This window comes from Macrobrachium nipponense, chromosome 3 (assembly GCF_015104395.2).
Source record: "Macrobrachium nipponense isolate FS-2020 chromosome 3, ASM1510439v2, whole genome shotgun sequence".
Lineage (NCBI taxonomy): Eukaryota > Metazoa > Arthropoda > Malacostraca > Decapoda > Palaemonidae > Macrobrachium > Macrobrachium nipponense.
The window spans coordinates 106,619,174-106,641,406 of NC_087202.1; the positions used below are offsets into that span (position 1 = coordinate 106,619,174).

The 22,233-nt window shown below is 45.3% G+C and overlaps 1 protein-coding gene across 1 annotated transcript in view; it reads right to left on the reverse strand.

Annotated features, from left to right (window-relative positions):
• Positions 1-22,233, reverse strand: part of LOC135222469 (structural maintenance of chromosomes protein 1A-like) — a gene marked incomplete at its 5' end in the record, with an annotated part of 56,416 nt that overhangs the window by 5,508 nt on the left and 28,675 nt on the right. The window contains 2 exon segments of the mRNA XM_064260556.1: positions 13,682-13,856; positions 17,326-17,504. Coding sequence (XP_064116626.1) covers positions 13,682-13,856; positions 17,326-17,504 — 354 coding nt within the window.

Here is a 22,233-nt window from a genome sequence, read left to right on the forward strand (position 1 = left end):
ATTGGCGATCAGGTATGGGGGTAGTCTAATGCAGAAAATCTGCTATTTTTGGTGCCTAAATGCACCAATTTCTGGTTATCAGTGCCAATACTAATAGAGTATTGGCAAAGATACATACGTAACAGAGGCACCATTAACTGGTCATCAGTGATTCTCGCTTATCATCAAGCCGTCGGAATGGAACCCTAGTCGATAACCAGGGACTGCCTTGTTTACAGTACTTGCTACCTCTAAATTTATATATCCTCTTGTTTTGCAATTGTACTAGCTATAGTTGTAAGCATCGTGTCCTAAATATTATTTCCATGATGCCATCAAGCACTGCTTTTATTCTCCTACGAGGTGGAATGGTAACATAACAATTTGTCGAAAATTGTATTTTTCCTAACTATACAAGCCTGAGGTCCTTTAACAATAGGAAGGTACTTAGCGGCAGCTGAACCGGTCGTAAGCTTCGAGCAAGGGGGTTCGGTAGTTAACTACTTGTTCCGGCAGTTAGTGGTAAGCTTGACTGCGAGGAGAGGAGTCACTTTGCTTTAGGCCCAGGAACTGCAGAGTGAGGGGTGGCATGAGGTGGGACTATATGTAAAGGACCTCAGGTTTGTACAGTTAGGAGAAAATTACATTTTTATAATAATATAAAGTTTCACTTATACTTACCCGGTGGTTACATATAGCTGTCGTCTCCTGACTTCACGGCAGAATTTGAAATTCGCGGTAGTGCTAATGGTTTGACAGGTGATCCCTCTACTCCCGCCCTCTACCGGGTACCGGGAACCATTCCAACAATAAATCAGAAGTTTCATGCCTACCTGTCCATATGAGGGGAGGAGGGCGGGCTTCGTTATGTAACCACCGGGTAAGTATAAGTGAAACTTTATATTATTATAAAAATGTCATTTTCACTTATATAACTTACCCGGTGGTTACATATAGCTGATTGACACATTTAGGTGGTGGGACAATGGCAGCTAAAATAACAACTGTTGGAATTATCCGAAGATATAGGTTCCTTACCTTTAAAGACCGCTGACTCAGTGGTTACTGCCTCTGTAGTCTGCTGGCCTTTATTGTACCGACAGGATATATGGATCCGTGCGTCGGACACAATAATAAGTACTTGCCGTTGAGGACGTGACCGTAACGGACAAGACTATAATGCCCCTGCTCAGGGCGCAGTACAAATCACCACAAAATACTATAATGAAAAACGAGGGATCACCACAACCGTTTAAGAAATACACCAGACATTAAAAGACTGAAAGATACTCAAAAAACTCCCTGTATCTTCAGACAACCTTAAAAATACAAAAAACATAATCAAGGAGAAAAGTTAGTGAGGATGGATACATCCTTCTCTCCCTCACCCAATACCGTGTCAGTCACAATGAATGGCCCCAATGTACTGCAATTTTCATATGTGGTTTGCAAATCTGTCAGATAATGAGATGCGAAGACAGAATTGCTTCTCCAATATGTAGATTTAATAATGTCTTTCAAAGACAGATTACGTCTAAAGGCCATAGACGTAGACACTGCTCTAATTTCATGAGCTTTGACTTTAAACACTTTGATATCTGAGTCCTGACATTGTCCGTGTGCCTCAGGAATCAAATCCTTAAAAAGAAGGAGAGCGCATTTTTAGAAAGAGGACGAGAAGGATCTTTCACTGAACACCACAGGTTATCACTCTTACTCTTATACCTTTGGTCCTTTGCACATAATGTCTAAGTGCTCTCACTGGACAGAGAAGACATTCCGGCTCATTAGGCCCCACTACTCCGAAATGTTCTTTATAGAGAAAGAACGAGGCCAAGGACGTGAGGGATTTCCATTCTTAGCCAAAAACCCAGCATTGATGAGCAAATGGCATTGCCCTTAGCGAATCCAACTCTCTTATCAATAGCTGCAGCTCACTGATTCTTCTAGCTGATGCTAAAGCACAAAGAAAAAGGGTCTTCCTGGTCAGATCTCTAAAAGAACTAGAGGAGATCGGTTCGAATCTATCTGACATCAGCCATTTAAGAACTACATCCAGGTTCCAAGCTACTGTTCTTGACTCCTTTGTCTTGGTCGTATCAAAGGAACGAATCAGGTCTGAGAGGTCTTGATTATTAGAAATGTCTAATCCTCGATGTCTGAACACAGAAGACAACATAGCTCTATAACCCCTAATCGTCTGGGTAGAAAGCTTCTTCTTCTCACGAAGAAAAAGAAGGAAGTTAGCTAACTGAGCTATAGAGTCTTAGAAGACGAAATTCCTTCTTCTTTGCACCAAGCTCTGAATTGGACCCACTTAGCTTGGTACACTCGATCAGAGGATTCTCTTCTGGGTTCTAGCAATAGCCCTTGAAGCTCTCTTGAAATCCTCTCTTTCTGAGAGATGCTCGACAGTCTGAAGGCGACTAGTCGAAGAGCGGACAAGTTTGTGATGGAAACTCAGAAAGTGGGGCTGTCTGAGTAGATCCTTCCTTAACGGTAACTCTCTCGGAAAGTCCGTCAACAGCAGTAGTAGATCCGGAAAACCATTCCCTGGCCGGCAAAACAAAAGGGGGCTATCAGAGTCATCCTGACGTTCTGATGACCTCTGAACTTTGAACCAAACTAATCTTAGCATTTTGAAAGATGGAAAGGCATACAGATCCAGATTTGACCAGTCCAGAAGCATGGCATCCACTGTAAACGCCTCCTCGTCTGGAACTGGGGAGCAATACAGTGGTAGACGAGCTGTCTTGTTTGTGGCGAAGAGATCCAATGAGGACATCCCCAAATCCCCCAAAGCTTCTTGCATATTGAGGATGTAACGTCCACTCTGTGGAGAGGAACTTGTCCTCTCCTGCTGATAATGTCCGCCTTTACATTCTTCGAGCCTTGAATAAATCTTGTGCTCAAGACAACCTTGTTCTCTTTCGCCCAAATGAGTAGGTCTTCTCGCCGCCTCGCACAGAGAGAACGATGTGTCCCCCCCTGTGTTTTTTGATGTAAGAGAGAGCCGTGGTGTTGTCTGCTTGAACCAGCACTACTTTCCCTCTTACCTCTGTCTTGAAGTGCATTAGAGCCAAATGAATCGCCTTCAACTCTTTTAGATTTATGTGCCAGCTTCTCTGATGAATCTGCCAAAGTCCCGACACTTCCTTTCTCCCCAGAGTGCTCCCCACCCTTTGTCCGATGCGTCTGACAAAAGCGTAAGGTTGGGGCTCAACTGGCTTAGAGACAAGCCTTCCTCTAGCCTTCCTTCTGATTTCCACCAAAGTAGGTCCTGTTTGATTCCTTCCGAGATGGGGAACACGAAGGAGTCTACGAACTTCTTCCTTTGCCACTTCTGCTTCAAGTAAAATTGAAGTGGTCTCATGTTCAGCCTGCCCAGACTTACAAATTGCTCTATTGAAGCCGAAGGTTCCTAAAAGGCTCATCCACTGATTCGCCGAGCAGTTTGTCTGACGAGAAATTCGTCTATTTTGTTCAGGAAAAAACAAGAGTCGATCCTTTGGCGAGACGGAAAGCCTGAAAAAGAACTGAATTCAGTCTCACTCCTAAATAAACTATCTCCTGAGAAGAGTGAGACATGACTTTTCCTTGTTTACTAACAAACCTAGGCTTTCCGTCATCCTTAAAGTCTTTTGTAGGTCCTCCAAACACTTCTGTCTGGACCTTGCCCTGAGAAGCCAATCGTCTAGATACATGGATATTCGTATCCCGTCTAGATGAAGCCACTTTGCTACTGACGACAGAACTCTGGTGAACACTTGTGGAGCTGTCGACAGGCCGAAGCAGAGGGCCCTGAACTGATAATGCGGCCCTGGAACACGAATCTCAGGAATCTTCTCGATTCCGAATGAATCGGAATATGAAAATAGCGTCCCGAAGGTCTATGGAAACCATCCAATCTCCAGGATGAAGAGCTGCTAATACCGTTATTGGGTCGTTTCCATAGAAAACTTCGTCTTCAGGACAAAGACGTTCAGGGCACTGATGTCCAACACCGGTCTCCAACCCCCCGTGGCCTTCTTTACCAGGAAAAGGCGATTGTAAAATCCTGGTTCCTGCGGAGAGTCCACTAACTCTATGGCCCTCTTTGCCAGTAAAGCGAGAACTTCTTGATGGGGGAGGGCAGCAAATTTTTCGGAGTTCTCCGAGTAGGCTGACAATTCACAGGAAATTCTGTGAGAGGGGGGTGCTTGATGAACGGAATGGTGTATCCTTCCTTCAGGACCTGGACCGTCCAAGGATCCGCTCCGAGATGAAACATAGGTCTGCCAGAAAAGGTGTAATCTGGCTCCTACTGCTGTGTGGAGGACTACGGGCCTACTTCTTGATGGAAGAGGGAGTGGTTTTTAGAAGAGGCGGCTCTACCTCTCCACGAAACCTGGAGGAAGATCGAACAGGAGCTCTCCCTCGAAATGGTTTTAGGAGCTTCCGTGGAGGGAGCACTCCGAGAAGCAGAAAAAGAACCGAGCTATCTTCCTGGCTTCTTCACTGACTGTGATAAAAGATCCTGGTCGCTTTCTGTGTTAAAGATTTGAGCGATCTCGCTCACAATCTCTTGCGGAAAAAGGTGTTTCTTGTCCAAAGGAGAGAAGAGCAAGGCGAACTTCTGGTTCGATGAAACCCCTTTCGACAAGAAGGAGCACCAAAAGCTGTCTCTTCTTCAACACTCCAGAGGCGAAAATGGCAGCGAGCTCCGAAGCTCCATCACAGATGCCTTAATCGATACAATCCAGTTACCGAGGCAAAATCCTTCAACTGCTCCTTCCGAAAGTCCAAAAATGAACTTTACTTTCCTGGCCATCGAAGCAATGGCCCAATCCAGGAAGCTAACAACTTCGAAACACGGAAAACACTCTTGCAAAGATTGCTCCAGTTCATTTGTTGAAAAGAAATCTTAGCAGTATTAAGGGCTGCTCTACGGGAAGAGTCCACGAGGGGGGGGACTAGAAAAGTCTCCCCTGAGCGGAGGCAGTCACACCCAGGGAAAAAAACAAAAATTCTCCAGTGTCATACCAGACACGGCTCCTTGACGAAAGTCTCGAAGGGGGAAGACGAAAAAACATTTTTCCCCTGTTCCCTCTTCTCCAAAAGCCAAGCGTTAACTTTCTTGATAGCTTTCTTAGCCGAAATCGAGAGGATGAGACGCGTTGAACAAGGAGCGAGGAGTCAGGCTTACTGTCCTTTTTCCTTTCCACTGCGAACTAGGAGAACTGGAACGGAAGGCGCAAAAGAATCTCCAAAGTTGTCAACGAAGGATCGTAAAAGAGTTTAATACCCCGACAAATGCTTGTCTTTTTCTGTAAGTCCTTCTCCTTCTTCCTCCAAATCCGAAGCTTCCTTCGACGAAACTGGCGAACATTCCATCGGAAGAGGAAATCCTGTTCGGCGAAGTCACACCCTGATGCGTCCGAGGAGGGTGTGTGAAAAAAGCATGGAGAATACGTCTGAGCCTGTACTGGAGACGTATCCGGGCGGCTGAGGCTGGCGGCTGCGTTGGCGGCTGAGCTGCGGCCCGCGCTGGCGGCTGAGGTGGCGCTCGAGCGAGAGCCTGACGTGGCGCTATAGACGGAGTCAGGAAAGGTAGTCCGACCAGGCGCCTGAAGTGGCGTCTGAAGAGGAGTCACATGGAGAGTCTGAGCCTGAAGAGGCGACTGCAAAGGAGGCCTGCGAAGAGGACTGCACAGTAGTCTGCGGAAGATGTAAGGCAGTCGGAGGAGCGCATTCGGGGACGAAGAGACTTGCCAAAAAGCTCCAAGATACTTGCCTAACTTGGCATTCATCTGGTCAAACACCGAAGGTTGAGGATCCACCGATGTAGAAGGCGCGGGAGGTGTAGAAGGATGATCCACAAACAGCGTCTGGAGCCGCAGGAATTATCGCTTGAGGAGGCTCTGGAGAAGGCTCCGAAGGAGTGTGCGTGTTCGGCTTCTCCACTTCTATGAGAGAAGGGCGATAATCGAAACCGCCGGAGAAAAGCTTCAGGCTCCTCCCAAAAAAACTACAAGAAGGTTTCGGCAGCCGCCACCTTCTTTGGGAACCGCAGCAGGCGAAACATCGCGCGGCCTTTTCAGCGGTCTAGAAGTCTTATTACGCCAACCTCTATAAGAGGAAAAATCTGAACTAGAGTCACTTGACGAAAACACTTCTCGCAACACCTTTCCAATGGTGGAGCGACAGCATCCTGGGATACGGCTACAGGATTGCTTGAGGGGGCGGCTGCTCGGGAGCAGGTCCCGCTCGCCTCCCTTCGGTTTTCGGCATGCCTCCTCCCAGATCTGGGGAGGGATTGACAGGGCCTAGACCTAGGAGAACGAACGGGCCGAACAACACCATCCTCCACTACACTTGCACTAAGTAATTTATCACACTTAACTACCACTTCTTGCACTGTCTCACCCACATTTTCTGCATAGTGGTGAGGAAAGAGACAAATTTTCGAGTCCATAATCGGCTCGTAATCCTGACACGGGAGATCGGATCAGGGAGATACAGATTCGAGGGCAGGAGCAACCGCTACGGGGTTAAGAGGAACAGGATTAATAGAATTCAGGAGGAATATCCTGCTACTCACTAACTTAGAAGAAGATCTCTGGTGAAAGGCCCTTTCTGATTCTATCTTTTTCTGACTTTTCTCATATACTTTCCCAGTGCCTTCCTCCTGAGATGTTAGAGACTTACATTCTTCACACGTATTCTCAAAAGAACATTCACGTCCCCTACAACTAACACAAGTAGAATGAGGATCAGTGAAGCTTTAGAAGTCTAGTCTTACACCCACTACTACCACACCCTATACTGAACAGAGCCGGTGTCAGACATCGGAAGAATTCAAAATAATTCCTTCCTAAAAAGGAAAACAATATCAAAACCAAAATAACTATAGCGCTAGCAAAAGATCAGTAAACTCAAGGTACATCACCAAAAGGAGAAAAACCAAGATGATCAAATCAAATTCCAACCAGCAGAGGAACCGTTGGTACCGGTTTCCGACGGCAGGAAACTTCTGATTTATTGTTGGAATGGTTCCCGGTACCGGTAGAGGGCGGGTGAGTAGAGGGATCACCTGTCAAACCATTAGCGCTACCGCGAATTTCAAATTCTGCCGTGACGTCAGGAGACGACAGCTATATGTAACCACCGGGTAAGTTATATAAGTGAAATACAATTTTCGACAAATTGGTTATTTGTTCCCCATACGTAATACAAACCCTCGGTCCTTCAATAATAGGAAGACTCACTTATTGGTGGGTGGAATCCGAGTCTTATGAACAGACTGGTGTTCGTCCTACCTTGGATTCCCTCCCTGGTCGTAAGAGCAGAAGAGGGATCCTAGCCTCTGCCCAGCTGATCGGGGTGTGTACCGCAGGATCAGTGGTCAGAGTTTCTGGACTGATTATAAGAGGGAGGCAAGCGTACCTCTTATAATAGCAAAAAGCAAGAATTAGTTCCTACTTCAAGAGCCAAGGTAAAGTTAGGGGTTTGTCTCTTGTTTGGCTTCCACCCACCTTGTTGGGGAGTGGTGGATAAACAGTTTCTATCCCTACTGAAAGGGATAGAATGGGGTGGCCTCAGTTTGTGTAGCTTACCTGCATCAGCCTCCTATTTCAGCATAGTGACGACCGTGGTCCTCTGCCCACAGATAGAGGAAAAGAATGAAGGAGGAGAAAAGCCAGTCACAATCTCTTTTCAATCGTCCATTCATGCAGTCACACAAGGACTGCGATGCTGTTCTGTAAGCTTGGTGCTGGGTAGAACTATTACAACTTGTTGAGCAGCCACTACGGGTCCCGAAGGAAAAAGTGTCCAGGAGGAACCTGTGGGTGATATCCGAAGGTAGAAGGAGGTGAAGATAGTCTGGTTGGCCCAAACCCCTGCCTTCAGAACCTGCGCCAGGGAGAAGTTCTTGCGGAACACAAACCAATACCTCTGACTTCGTGGGCTCTCGGACGAAGGGTACAGGTGTCGTCACTGCCAGCTGTCTCGTACGCCCTCTGATCACCTCACGCAGCCAGAAAGAAAGTGTGTTTTTGGAAACTTCTTTCTTGGTAACCCCGGTGCTAACAAAGAGGCGTCAACACTCAGGCCTGAGGTGCCGAGTTCTCTTCAGATAGCGCCGTAGCGCCCTCACAGGACAAAGTAGCATCTCATCCGCATCATTATCGGTGAAATCCTTCAGGAGGGGATCGTGAAGGACTCGAACCAGTCGTCAGGGACCGAAGGATTCTGAGTCTTCGCTACGAAGTTCGGGACGAAATTGAGCGTCACGGATCCCCAATCCCCTGGAATGCTTGACATCGAAGGAAAGACCATGAAGTTCCCCTACTCTCTTCGCCGATGCCAAGGCCAGCACGAAGAGAGTCTTGAGGGTCATATCCCTGTCTGACGACTCTTGGAGTGGCTCGATGGGTCTGCGAGTCAAACTCTTAAGGACGATAGTCACATCCCACCCCGGAGCCTGAGTTCCCTGGGTGGCAAGACCTCTTGAAGCTCCTCATTAGGAGGGAGATCTCAAAAGAAGAGGAGATATCCACACCTCGCAGTTTAAGGACTAGGGCCAGGGCAGCTCTGTAGCCCTTAACGGCGAAGGAAGACGAGGAAATCCGCTACCTGCGGAAGAGTGGCTCTGAGAGGAGACCCCACAACATCAACCACAGAAGACGGACCACTTACCCTGGTAGACAGCTGCAGAGGACTGTCTGAGGTATCCGGCCATCTGCTGCTGCTGCGCTGCGAGAAAAGCCTTTCGCTCGCAAGAGATGGTGGATAGCAGCCAGCCGTGAAGACACAGGGACTCGTCGGACCGGTGTTACCATTCTCATGTGCCTGGCACAGGAGGTTGTGCCAGGGGGTTTCTCCTGGCGCTTCGGCAAGCAGAGCCAGCAGGTCTGGATACCAAAGGCTGAGGTCGTTTAGGGCGCCACCAGGATCATCCGAAGGTTCGCAGTGATCAGCGCCCTGCCTGTGATCCCACTTTGCGAATCAGACAGAATGGGGGGAAGGCATAGACAAAAGAGGTTGTCCCATGGATGTTGAAGAGCGTCCTCTGCGGCTGCTTATGGGTCCTGCACAATCGGAGTAGAAAACCCTGGAGTTTTCTGTTGTGCCGGGTGGTTGGCGAACAGATCCACGACTGGGCGCCCCCACAGCTTGAAGAGCGCTCTAGCCTTTCCGCCACTTCTGGATGAAGAGACCATTCGGTTTCTATCACCCGATCCCGACGCTGAGCTTGTCGGCTACCACATTCCTCTTGCCTGGAATGTAGCGGGCCAACAGCTCTACTGAGTGTGCCGCGGCCCACTCGCGCACCTGCAACGTCAACTGGTGCAACATGAGGGACACTAGGCCCCCTGCTTATTGACGTAAGCCACTACTGTGGTGTTGTCGCACATCACACCACCGAGTGTTCCACCAGACGGTCCCGGAACTCTTGGAGAGCGAGGATCGCTGCCTGAGCTCCAGGACGTTGATGTGAAAGTGCTTGTCGCGATGGTCCCACACACCTGCAGTCAGCAACTCCTCCAGGTGTGCGCCCCATCCCTCGGTCGATGCTTCCGTCCGAGAAAAGCAGCATCTCCGAGGGGGAGTGCAAGCAGCACTCCTCTTACGAGGTTCCCGTCGTCCAGCCACCCAGGCTAGGTCCTGCCTCACCTCCTCCTTGAGGGACATGGGGAAGAAAGGGAGGGTCCCTTGCCTGTGACCACACTCCTTTAGTCTCTTCAGTGGAGACTAGCTTCTCGAGATACGACCGGTGGCCGATCACGACTTGCCACTGCTGAGCTGGTTGCTACTCCAGGCTAACCTATTTGGGCGGCAGAGGGGTCCTCTGAAGGCACATAGAAGCACCTCTGTCACGGTAGAGGTGGAGGAAGGAGCTTTGCAGATCTACCAGACCGAAGAGAACCCTCCTGTCCGGAGACGAGAGCGTCCACTTGGCCTAGTATGCTGCTGGCCAAGGCTGATCGCGGCAGACCCACCACCATCCTGGGTTTCTTCTTAGGTGCCCCAGAACGCCTCAAGCCTGATGTGGGTTCGGTAGGTGGGAGCGGCGATCCTTCTCCGAGGTCGTTGTGCTGACGAATCAGGGCAATTACCTCTGGATCTCGGGAGTGACTGCATCCTGTGGAGACAGACCGTCTAGCCCTTCCAACAAGACAGGAGACCCTCCTCCTTCCACAGGAGGAACCACGACAGACCCCTCCTGGTCTCCTCCTACCACTTGCGCATACGGATCTGGTTGGTCCGAGACCATGCCAGATTCGTAGGGCGTCGTGGTGGGATTGTGAGGGGCTGCGCCCATCGTGATCGCTCCTGATTGCCTCACTCTTCCCGGTAAAGCCCGAGGAAGTTGAAGGGATCACAGAGGCAGACCTGACGCTCCCCCCACGCCCACCAGCGTGCTGAGGGGGCTGCAGGCGATCGCCACAGGCTGCAGGCCTGGTTGAGCTGCGGATCCAAGGACCAAGCAACATGCGGCGATGGTCGCAACGTCATGAGGAGCTGCTGCTGTCCCCCATCTCCACCGCCCGTCCTGGTAGGAGCAGCGGTCAGGGGACCTGCAGAGTCCGCTGTCGCGGTGGGAGCGAGGCCTGTCCTCACGGCGCGTCACGCCACTTGGACCAGCCGAGGCTGGTTCGGGCGACCGAGGGGACCACTTCCTTGCCTCAGCCTACGAGCAGTCTGGGACCGTTGCGTTAACCCTGGGTACCAGCGCATCGCCATGAGAGCAATCGCCGGTCTGGTGAGAGTCGCCTGAGCGACCCCCGCCAGTCTTCCGCCCTGTGCCTGGATCCTGGCGCAGAGAGGACTCGGATGCCTGGGTCTTGGCTGTCCGGTCACCCGCAGGTGACCGTACACACGGTGACTCTCGCGAACGAGAGGCCGAGATGGTACCTGGTGCCGAGGCAGAACCTCTGGCACCAGGTGAGGAAGTGCTGGTGTTAGCCGACACTCCTCCGGTCCCCGACTTCTTCTTCCTTGCGGAAGGAGAGACGGGCCCGTTCCCAAAGGAACAGGAGGACTGACGGAAGTCCCAATCGTCCCAACGGAGTGGGACGGACCCTTAGAAGTCTCAGCACGAGCCTTCTTGGGGGGGAAGAGGCAACCTTCTCCTTCTTCGACTGTGGGGCCTTAGAAGTTGAAGGGGAAGCAGCGGCAAGCGACGACGATGAAGAATACAATGAAGACGAAGAAGACACCTTCCTCCTCTTCCTCTTCCTCTTCGTCAGCTTCCACAGCACCACCATCAGGTCTTCCATCCAGGACAGAGCCAGGGCAGTTGCCTAAGCAACAGGGACCGACTGCACCTGTTTGGAAGGACCTGGGGTGAGAGCAGAAACACCACGGGCAGGAACGATGGTGGCAGGAACTGGTACCAGGGCTGGAGCGGCAGCATACTCAGGAACAGGAGGCAGGGCAGGAACCGGCAGCATCCTCTGCACAGGAGGCAGGTCTAGAGGAGAGCTCTTGGGACACTGGAAGTCCGGGGCTGCAGCAGGAGCGGCAAACCCAGGTGGCAGCGTAGCAGTGGGCATCGAAACCTCCGGCAGCAATGCTTGCACGGCGGCTGTCGGGGTCACCGTGGCTACGTGCCGAGTGTATACAAGGTGTGGCGGAGCAGCGTAGCCCGGCGTGGACACTGTCATGGTAGTCGGCCCGTGCATTACCGGCATGGCCCCTCTCACCAGCCCCTGGACCGCTGGTGTCCCTTGCAGCCCCAGCGAGTACCAGGCCCGTCCAAGATCATCCCCCGTGGCTAGAAAGTCCGAGGAAGGAAAAGTCGGGTAGATAGGTGGGGGGGTGTCTCCCCTCGCTTGGGGGGGACAGTTCTCAGCCCGAGCTAATGGAGGACCCTGAGTACAACTGGATGTCAGGGTATCTCGCCCCCTCCTCCCCGAAGGGAAAGGAGCCATACGAGGGAGCTGAGATGAAGGGAGAAAAGAGGAAACGTGTCAGTGATCAAGGGCGTAGCCGGAGAACCCTCTGACGACTCCTTGGCCGCTTGCGCAGCTTCTTCCTCCCCCCATAGCGCTCCCACTGCTCCTCCAACCAAAAAATACAAGTATCACATGTCTCAGTGCGAGAGCATTCTCGCCCTCTACACCGAGTACAAAAATCATGAGGATCAACCTCTACAGATGAGTGGAAGGCCCCACACTTACGGCCCCCAACACCAGGGCACAATCTGCGGTTGATGGGGGGGGCGAGGGGGTTTCTCCGGCTCTTGTTCCATATCCATAACAAAATGAATACAAAAAAAGACACGCACTTACTTTTATACTTGCAAAAGCACACAAGTAAAATGAAAAGCGAAAAAGTCTTCACGCAGTGAAGCAAACCAAGCATACAACAGAAGCGGGCAGAGAGACTAAGAGCAGCACGTCCATCCACTAGCGTGGCTGAAAGCAAATTGACTCCTCTCCTCGCAGTCGAGCTTACCGCTAACTGCCGGACAAGTAGTTAACTACCGAACCCCCTTGTTCAAAGCTTACGACCGGTTCAGCTGCCGCTAAGTACCTTCCTTAATTGTTAAAGGGACCGAGGGTTTTTGTTATTTGTTATTGGTAACAAATAAAATTTAGGCCAAAGGCCAAGAGCTTGGACCTAAGAGGTCATTTATCACCAGAAATTATGATGAAACACTTGTTAGGATAGGGTGAAAAATAAAATGGAAAAGAGTATGAATGGGATTTTAGGAAAAGCATGCGTAAGTGTAAATTTACACTCTCTCCCTCTTTCTCTCTCCCTATAATCTCACTATTTTTATAACTGAAAAAATCTGCAATTTTTTTTTTCTAAATCCAGATCCCAGACAAAAAATAGGGGAGAGAGAGAGAGAGAGAGAGAGAGAGAGAGAGAGAGAGAGAGAGAGAGAGAGAGAGTGTGTGTGTGTGTGTGTGTGTGTGTGTGTGTGTGTGTGGGGGGGGGGGGGGGGGGTGGGGGGGGGGCAAGTTTTGGGTCAAAAGTAAGGTGATGGACCTGCTTAATGAAGGAAATGATGCTATAATAATTTAGGAAGAAACAGGCAGGGAGAATTTAACAGCTCTTCAGAAAAAAGAAAGTCAAGCAACCTTTGCAATACAGACTGCTAATTTCTATATAGGCACATCTGGCTGATGCCCCACATTTATTGGAGAGGAGGAAAGGGATTCTCATGTGGTTCGTGGGAAAAATGTTAGTTGATTTACCCTTCTATACGAGCCTGCTAGGAAGGATAAAGGCTTTTTGACATTTTCCACAACAATAATTCCATAAAAAGACGGAAGCTTCCTTGTAAGGAATGGAAAGTGGATCTAGAAAGGAAGTAAGTGTGGAAATTCAATCATACTGTGAAAGGAAACAACTGATTCAATATTTCAACTGCCATATGGTACAGGTATAAAAATTGGGAGAATCTAGATGTATAATGACTGGATTATGCCAGTTCTTATTCAATGGGTAATCAATTCTGAATGACTGCTCCATAGTGAGAATTAAAATCTAGATATGAATCTGGAGTAGTATAAATCTTCATTAAACTCTTTCTTCCAAAAGACCATTCCTTAAGGTAAAATTTTATTTTTAAAAAATGCTAAAGAAGTGAAGAACTTCATAAAAAAAACCATCGAAATGCAAGATCTTGCACTTTTGCTCATAAATTACCAAAAGCATTTAGCTGAAAATAAACCTGGAATGATAAATATGACCATACACTTACATCTGACAATTCCACAAGAGCATCTGCATTCTGGTAAAATTCTTCTTTTAAGGAGATGACAATGGTCTGCAAGTGGCTCTTCATTTCAACAATATATGAAGCAACTTTACCTATGTTTGTGTTGTCTAGAGCAGCATCAATCTCATCAAGTACAAAGAATGGTGCTGGCTGATAGCTGTAAAGAAAAGACCATGTTTAAAAACTTTAAGTCTTTGTGTGAAAGTATTATTTGATATTATGGCATCTAATAATTTAGCCAACTTTGTCAAACTAAAATGACCACTGTATCTTAAAGTTCTCTTAATGCATACAAAAATTTCTAGAACACAAAGAGGGTTGCAACTGATTTTGGACTTTTTCATATTCCTACTATGCCCTAAGACTAAATTTACAAGGAATAAATACCTTAAAGGCTATAGGCAGTCCCCAGTTATCAGCGGGGGTTCCTTTCCCAACAGCGTGACAATAAAAATCTGTGGTAACAGCACTTATCAGTGCCGATAAACAAATATCAGCACTGAATATCCAGCTATTGTTGTTGCTAGAGAAGCTCTGTAAAACTGGATCGCCAATAACCAGGGACTGCATGTACTCCAAATTTAGAACTCTCATGACCCCTACATGAGTCAAAGGGACCAGTTATTAAAAATATGCAATTATGCAATTTTTAAAACAAATTTATTCCTTTGGTAACAACTAATCACTTGACAACTATAGTGAGGTGTTAACTTTTTTCTTCCTAACTACAAAACAAATTATGAGAAACTAGCTCACCACATACACATCTGGGCTCTCAAGTCTCTCCATCAGAAAAATATTACCATACCAAGTGTAGTCTCACCCACCAAAGTACACAGTCCATGGGGTCAGAAGGGCACATTACCTCAAAGTTTTAGCACTAAAAACCTGAATAGCAGTTTAGAGCAAGAAGGTTTGCTCTTATTCAAGCACTAGCTATCAGGGAACTGGAAACAACAAATTACTGAGTAACTGTGTCTTGAGTCCACGAGTTCTGAAGACTAACAATGGGTCAAGAAATGGACTGGTATGTTATTAAAATTATAGTCTGTATTGCAAAAGGATTGATTCAATTAGGGATCAAAGCACTTACTCTTCTAACATGGTATAGAGACTAGTGCCCTAGATGAACATTCTGTGCTACAAATGACCAAGATTAGGAAGAAATGTCAAAGTCCACAGTATCCTCTCCTCTTTGAGGGTGTAATAATCTGAACCACAGCTGCATGAGGCCAACTGAGAACATATCAATTTAAGAGTCAGGACCTAAAGATAAAACACATGACAATTGAAGATCACAAAGTACAACTGGTGATAGAATAAATTTCCAAATTTCTTTTATAGGCCAGATTTGTAGCTATAGCCGTACCTTCATGACCCCTGACTTTTAAGCTGAAAGCTATGAGTTTGGAAATACTATCATAAACCCTTAACATGACTAGAAATTACAGCACTGTCTATGAGAAGTGCCAACAAATCTACAATAAACTATTATGAAAATTTGTTTATTAACAAATGCCGAACTACTGAATATACTCATGTATCATGCGACTTTTGAAGACCTAATTTAGAAGCTAATTTTTATGGGGTCACATCATATAGAGTTATAAAATTAACATATGTAATATTCACAAGTATCCTATCATAAATACTACAAACATAACAAATATGCATCTTTTCCATGGCTCTTTTGAAAAATTATGATTTACTTCACTGTATCCAATAAAACCGTATGCACTTTTTTTATTACTACTAGTTAGTGGGGTCCGGTACCCAGGCGGTGAGGCTGGGTGCCATGGCCCCAGACAATGTGACTGTACTGTAAAGTAACAGTTATCTAACACCGGTGTTTCTTTGCTGAGGTAACACTCTATAACTTTATATTTCCTTTTCTTGTTATTTCTTATGTTGTTGTACCTGCCCTACTTGTCAGAACGTGAGAATTCACAATTCAATGTTTACTGTAAACTACCAACCGAGTGGTAGTTTTGCCGGATGTAATTTTCACCCGTATCTTACCATATTCAGCAACGATTTGAAAATACCTTGGTCTTGTTAGTTAGGGAAAGACCCACTCTCCTTCACCCCTCTTTAACTGCTAATGATGATAAATTGGTCTGTCAGCTGTTAAGCACTTTCATGGGATTCCGCACCGGTGAAAAGTGCTTACAGACAACACAGACAGACAGAACAAACTACTGTTTTTTTGTAATAAGATTATTATATATATATAAAATACAAACATAGCAATCAATATTTTGGTTTAGAAATCAACTGAGGGCGATTACAAGGCAAGTTTATTTTGCCTTATTGAACTCACATCAGAGCGATTTTCTTGCTTCTCGTTACCGTAAATGAATCTATAGATACTCGCGTGTGTGTACCAGATAACCCCCCCCCCCCCCCCCCCCCAGCGTAAAATCTGCGAATACTTAGAACCCCTATAAAAATGCTTAAAACTGTTAATTCCAGGAAGAAACATGGCTGACAACTGAAAACAAACAAATAATGCCTTCCTCCCCTACGAAGAGAAGAAATGTATCCTGAGAAGGAAAACAAATATATATATTTGTAAGGGATAAGGAAAGGCAACTCTAAAGCCAAGATGTACAAATGAGCTGGATTTTTTATTTTTTTTTGTCTGAAATTGAGCTGACACACCTGAGGGCAGTTATAAAATGAGGGGTTGTTATTGCTTAAAAATTCTTGTTTCTGGAACTGCAGTTTAACTCATTAACTCATTAAGGATACTTTCAAGTTGTTATAATTTTGAAATTCTATTAATTTAACTTAATGGGCAGATAGGCTCTCATGAGTAGTAATAGCAGGTTATGGGTGATGGAGGGACTTGATCCTGGGGAGAAGCAATAATACTCGCCTTCGATTTGAAGGGAATCAGGTGGGAAAGAGGTGCCACTAATTCTGTAGCCCATAAATTCACTTTTAGACTGGATAAGATGAGACTGAGCAGCTCAGTTTTGATCTAGACTTCAAGGGACTAAGTACTGCCTTCTCTCTCACATGACGTCTTTTTGTAATTTTGCTCATAAATATACCAAGGGGTTGCTGTTGGTTTTATTTCTTATCATAGTATGCCAGTTATAAATATAATTAAGAAAAGTGCAAGGAAATTGAAAAACATATATAAAGCCAAAAAAGAAGCTACTGCATCTTTGTTCTCGGTAAATTTATATAAATATTTTAGACGAAAATTGCTCAGAATTTGTTACTAATTTTATTTCTTATCTGTTTTGATATTGTGTGATCTGTAATTATAATTTTACAAAAAATAATAAATGAATTTATTAGAAAAACCATGTATAGCTTCATAAAATTTATGATCGTCTTCCAAAAGAGGTCCCACAATGGGTTGTCAATAGTAATTTTCAACTTCTCATGAATGGTAGGGAAATTTTTTTCAGAATTTTTTCTTACACCATGCACATTTGTATATCTTCCTCTTTCCATTGATGAGTTTTTAAAAATTTTATTTTGCTGACCTCAAAGTTTACCCAGTCTGGGGTATACTGCATACAGATAAATTACCTGTCCACTAAGGGTTAGTAAGCCAATGGCAATGTACATAACATGGTCAGAAATCAAAAGGATTGAACAAAATCACTGACCTGTGAATTGCAAAGAGTAAGGCTAAGGCTGCAATAGTCTTCTCTCCACCAGACAAGTTGGACATGGGCTGGAATCTCTTGCCAGGAGCAACACAATTGTAATTGATGCCATCTAAATAGGGTTCCTCTGGGTTTTCAGGTCCAAGGAATGCTTGAGCAGAAGGATTTTTTGCAAGAGCCTTCAAAATACATAAAGTACTTAGTATTTCAACAAAACAAATCAAACATCTTCCAAAATTAACCATAACATAAATCCTGGGAAACTGTTAACACTTTTATATTAATCACGATTAATTACTTGCTGAACCAAATCCAAAAACAAAAACTTCTTTCAGTTTTGTTTCTTCTGAATATTGAAAAAGAAACCCACAAATTCAATTTGTAACTTGTTTACGACGAAAGTACTCGAGTGTGGAGTAAAACTAAATGTAAATACTTAGAAGTAAACAAGTTACAAATTGAATTTGTGGGTTTCTTTTTTAATTACTTGCTTGCTGAAAACTGTCAAATCAACAATTAAAATGCCTATCAAGATTGCAAAAATTCCAGTAGCAAGCTTGATGGACAGTTTTTTTTTTTTTTTTTTTTTAATGGGTACCATTTATCTTGAACTGCACCGTGTTTCTAACACGAACTTTCTTCCTTATGGTATCATTACATGCAGACAGAAGTACCAGACTTTAATCCATTGCAGGCTTGAAAGTTTAGATTGAATAAGTTTTCATAATCTCTTCAGCTTTCTTTCACCCTTTTCTTACACATTTTTTACTGATAAAACAAAGAGAGAGAGAGAGAGAGAGAGAGAAGAGAAGAGAGACGAGAGAGAGAGAGAGAGGGATCGATGAGAGAGAGAGAGAGAGAGGAGAGAGGAGAGAGAAGAGAAGAGGAGAGAGAGAGAGGGAGCTGGCCAAAATGGATACCATATAAGTGGTGTGGGGGTGAAACCTCATGTTCTATATAAAGAATATAACAGATGATTTTGTATGAAATGCTCAAAGGTGAAAAAAAATTAATAAGACAGTTTGGTTTGAACCATCTATTGACCCATCCTTTAGGGTAATTAAAACGTCTATTATTATTTACCATTCTGTTTCTTCTCCTTCAACATGAGTGGGGAAGTTGGAGGGTGATACATAATTGGGTTATTTAAAAAAATTACAAACTTTTTACTAATTTGTATTTTTCATAGCTAACAAAACTGAGGTCTAAACAATAGAATAAATCTTCTGGCACCAGCTGGAAACCAGTTAAAAACAATCAAAAACTGTAAATGCAAGGAATCTGTGGCATATGGCATCCAAAGTGTAGTTGATGTTGAAGCAAGTCGAGAGAGTGAACTTTAATTCTGTGATGCATCTGTCTTTCTTCCAACCAAAGATGAAACATAAGAGGGGTGGTTAGAGGTGAGCATTCAATGTTAAGACCTCAGGTTTGTTAGCTATGAAAAACAAATCGATGAAAAATTTGTTATTTGTTCATACGCGGAACAAACCTTCAGTCTTAACAATAGGATAGACTCATAATTGGACAGAGATATGAGAATCCTGAACCGACTGGAGGTTCAGCACACCCAATATTTCTTCTTAGAAATGAGATTGCTAAAGAAGAGGACCTAAGCCTTTGAGATGTTAGATGTGTGGATATCTAACACTCAGTCCACTGGGTTCAAATACGATGAAATATGACCAGATTCATAGCATTCATGGAAGTTCAAAAGAACTAAAAATGTTCAGGCAACAAACCATGTCAGCAACAAGAAACTGGTTGTCACCATTCCTCACTCCCCTTGCTGGCGAGAGGAGTTTAAGCTACTGAGAAGCAGATTTGCATATTGCATGGAACATGAAAAGTGCATCAAGCCAATTCCATTGTATGATGTGTCTATTCTCCAAACTGCCAGTAGGTATAATGACGGGAGAAAAGTTGAAGAAAAGAGGCAAGTTAACTCGATTCCCTCATTTCCTGCTCCACATAATCATCTTAGGTAAGATGCAAACTGTTCTGTCGGGGGCACTGAATGAGTCACATTGTTGAACAGCCACCACGTTCTTCATGTAGAAGAAAGTGAAAGTGGTCTGACATAGTATGAACCAGCATTCACATCATATGAAAAGATAAGTACTTTAAAATGCCGGGAGGAACTTATTTTTCTGGTGTCAAGAGCTTCTGCATGCACCAAATTGGTGGGAGAACTTGATGATGAGTCAGTTTATCTAATCACCTTGTGTAGAAAACTGAAAGGGTGCTCTAGGACACCTCTTCCTGTCCTGTGTTAACATGAAGCCTACATCACCTAACTTCTAGGAGATGAATCGTCCAGATAATGGCACAGTGCTTAAAGGGACCCTGATGCTTTCCAACCACCCTTCCAAGGAAGCTAAGGTGAGAAGGAAAACTGCTTCCAAAGTCAGTTTCCTGGGAGATGATTGATGCATGGGCTCAGAGGAGGTTGAGAGAGAACACTCAGTACCAGAGTAAGGTCCCAAGTAGGATGTCAGTTTTCCTATGTAAACATGACCGCTCCAAGCTCTTGAACCACACAGAGTTCTGAGGGCAGAGAGAGGTCCACATCCTTCAGACAAACTAATCACAAGTAAATCCTCTCTTCTGTTCTGAAAAACACTCAGAAGATCTTGTCTACTTAACAGGAACTCTGAGTAAGATTAACCCTTTCGATGACACCAATCACATCAGCAGACGGCTCATCTTGTATACAGCTGATGAAGTCCTCTGAAGTAATGGCCATACATCTGTATCAAAGATCTCCCGAAAGAAATAATGGACCAACTCCTGACATGATGAGATAAAGATCTTAGTGATTGGTAGCATCTCTCCACAAAAGACCACTCAGCTTGGGGTTAACCTAAGACTTTTTGAAGCTTGACAAAGGGAGTTGCCCTTAATTCACACCCTGAATTTGTTCCTGCACTCAGGAGCCTCCTCTCAAAGAACTCCTGGCTTTGGGGGCATGGAGCGTACAGAACAACTAAGTCCACATCACATGTTGGAGCTGAATGCAACTTTCCTGAGATTTTAGAAGATTCGAGGAAGAGATGGGGCAATCCATCGTTCTACCTCCTGGAGAGTTCTCAGAAGGCAGAAGGAGAGTACGTACAGTAGTACCTCAGGATACGAAATTAATCTGTTCCGAAGCGGCCTCCGTAACCAAATTTTTTCATATCTTGAACCACATTTTACATATAAAGTACCTAATTCGTTCTAACCCCTACAAAAACACCCCAGTAAATTTTATAATAAAGCTAAACTGACCAATAAACAATGAAATACAACAATTTGGACCATTCAATACCTAACATAAACTACATATACTATATGTACCTGTAAATAAAATGTATTAGTGTACATGGTACAAGAAATACTGTAGTAAAATATGGAACCTTACCTTTCGAGTGAATCGATCTCCGAAAGTGGTGACGGAGGAGGACAAATGGCAGAAAACCTGAACACTCAACTTTACGAAACACATTAAAAAATGGCAGAAAACATAAACACTAAACTTTACAAAACACATTAACAAATGGCAGAAAACATTAACACTTAACTTTACAAAAAAATTAAAATTTATTTATTTATTTCTTTTATTTATTTTTTTTTTCTCCCTAATTTCAATTTCTTCACCACTTTCAACTTTCCGTTTTTTCGTATCACTGCTTACTACTACTACAGCCCGCTTTAAAAATTAATCCAAGGTTGCATGGCCTCCAACTGCTTCAGGTCATCCGTCATAAGCTCCTCTTGGTGCTCCTCGAGGTCACTGATGTCGTCCTTGTCGACGACCAGCCCATGGACTTGCCGAGAGCAATGATCTCGTCAAGATCCAGCTGTGAAACAGTTTCAGGATTGTCTACTGTTTCTGAATCTGCATCAGCTTCGCCCATGTCGAATCCTTCAAAGTCTCGGGCGGATATGGCATCAGGCCAGAGTTTCCTTCACAAAGAATTCAAGGTTTGCCTTGAAATGACAATTTGTCGAAAATTGCATTTTTCCTAACTATACAAACCTGAGGTCCTTTTACTTATAGTTCCACCTCATGCCACCCCTCACTGCGTTTTTTCCTGGGCCTAAAGCAGTGATTCTTCACCTCCCAGTCGCGCTGCGCACGCACTGTCGAACAAGGAGTTAAGTACCGAACTCCCTTGTTCGAAGCTTACGACCGTCCCAACTGCCGCTAGTTACCTTCCTATTGTAAAAGGACCTCAGGTTTGTATAGTTAGGAAAAATGCAATTTTCGACAAATTGTCATTAGTTCCGGTACGATATACAAACCATCGGTCCTTTTACAATAGGAAGACTCACTTCTTGGTGGGAGGAATCTGAGTCTTTTGAGAACAGACTGGTGTTCGCCCAACCTTGGATTGCCTCCCTGGTCGTAGGAGCGAGGGAGGTATCCTAGTTCCCTCTTTGGTGATGTCCAGTACCCATACTGGTCTATCCGTCTGCAGCAAAGTGTCTCGGATTCTTGAATCCCATTGCAGCGAAGCCTCTCGTGGTCTCGTATCCCCCTGCGGCGAAGTCTTTCCGTCTCCGTGGGCGATAGGACACCGACACTCCATGGTGGGTGTCGATGGTATGGGTACTGGGACAAGCTAGTAGGACGAAGTAATGATTGATCTGGAACAACCAAACTAAGTCCACAGCGTAGCTCGTAACTGACTTGGGCGCTTTGACAGCTGCCGACTGACTGTGTTCGGTTGTGTGAAGCAAGCTGTCCAAGCATCCGAGCAAGTCACATGACTTTCTCCTTTAAAGGGTTATGCTGAGAGACCATACAAATCGTCTATTTGTTTGCCACCAATGCCGGACGGCAGGTGATGATTCTCTAAGGCATGTGCCCAACAGGCGAAAGTTAATTGCCTTCTTGAGACCGAGGTCCCTGATGGCAAGACA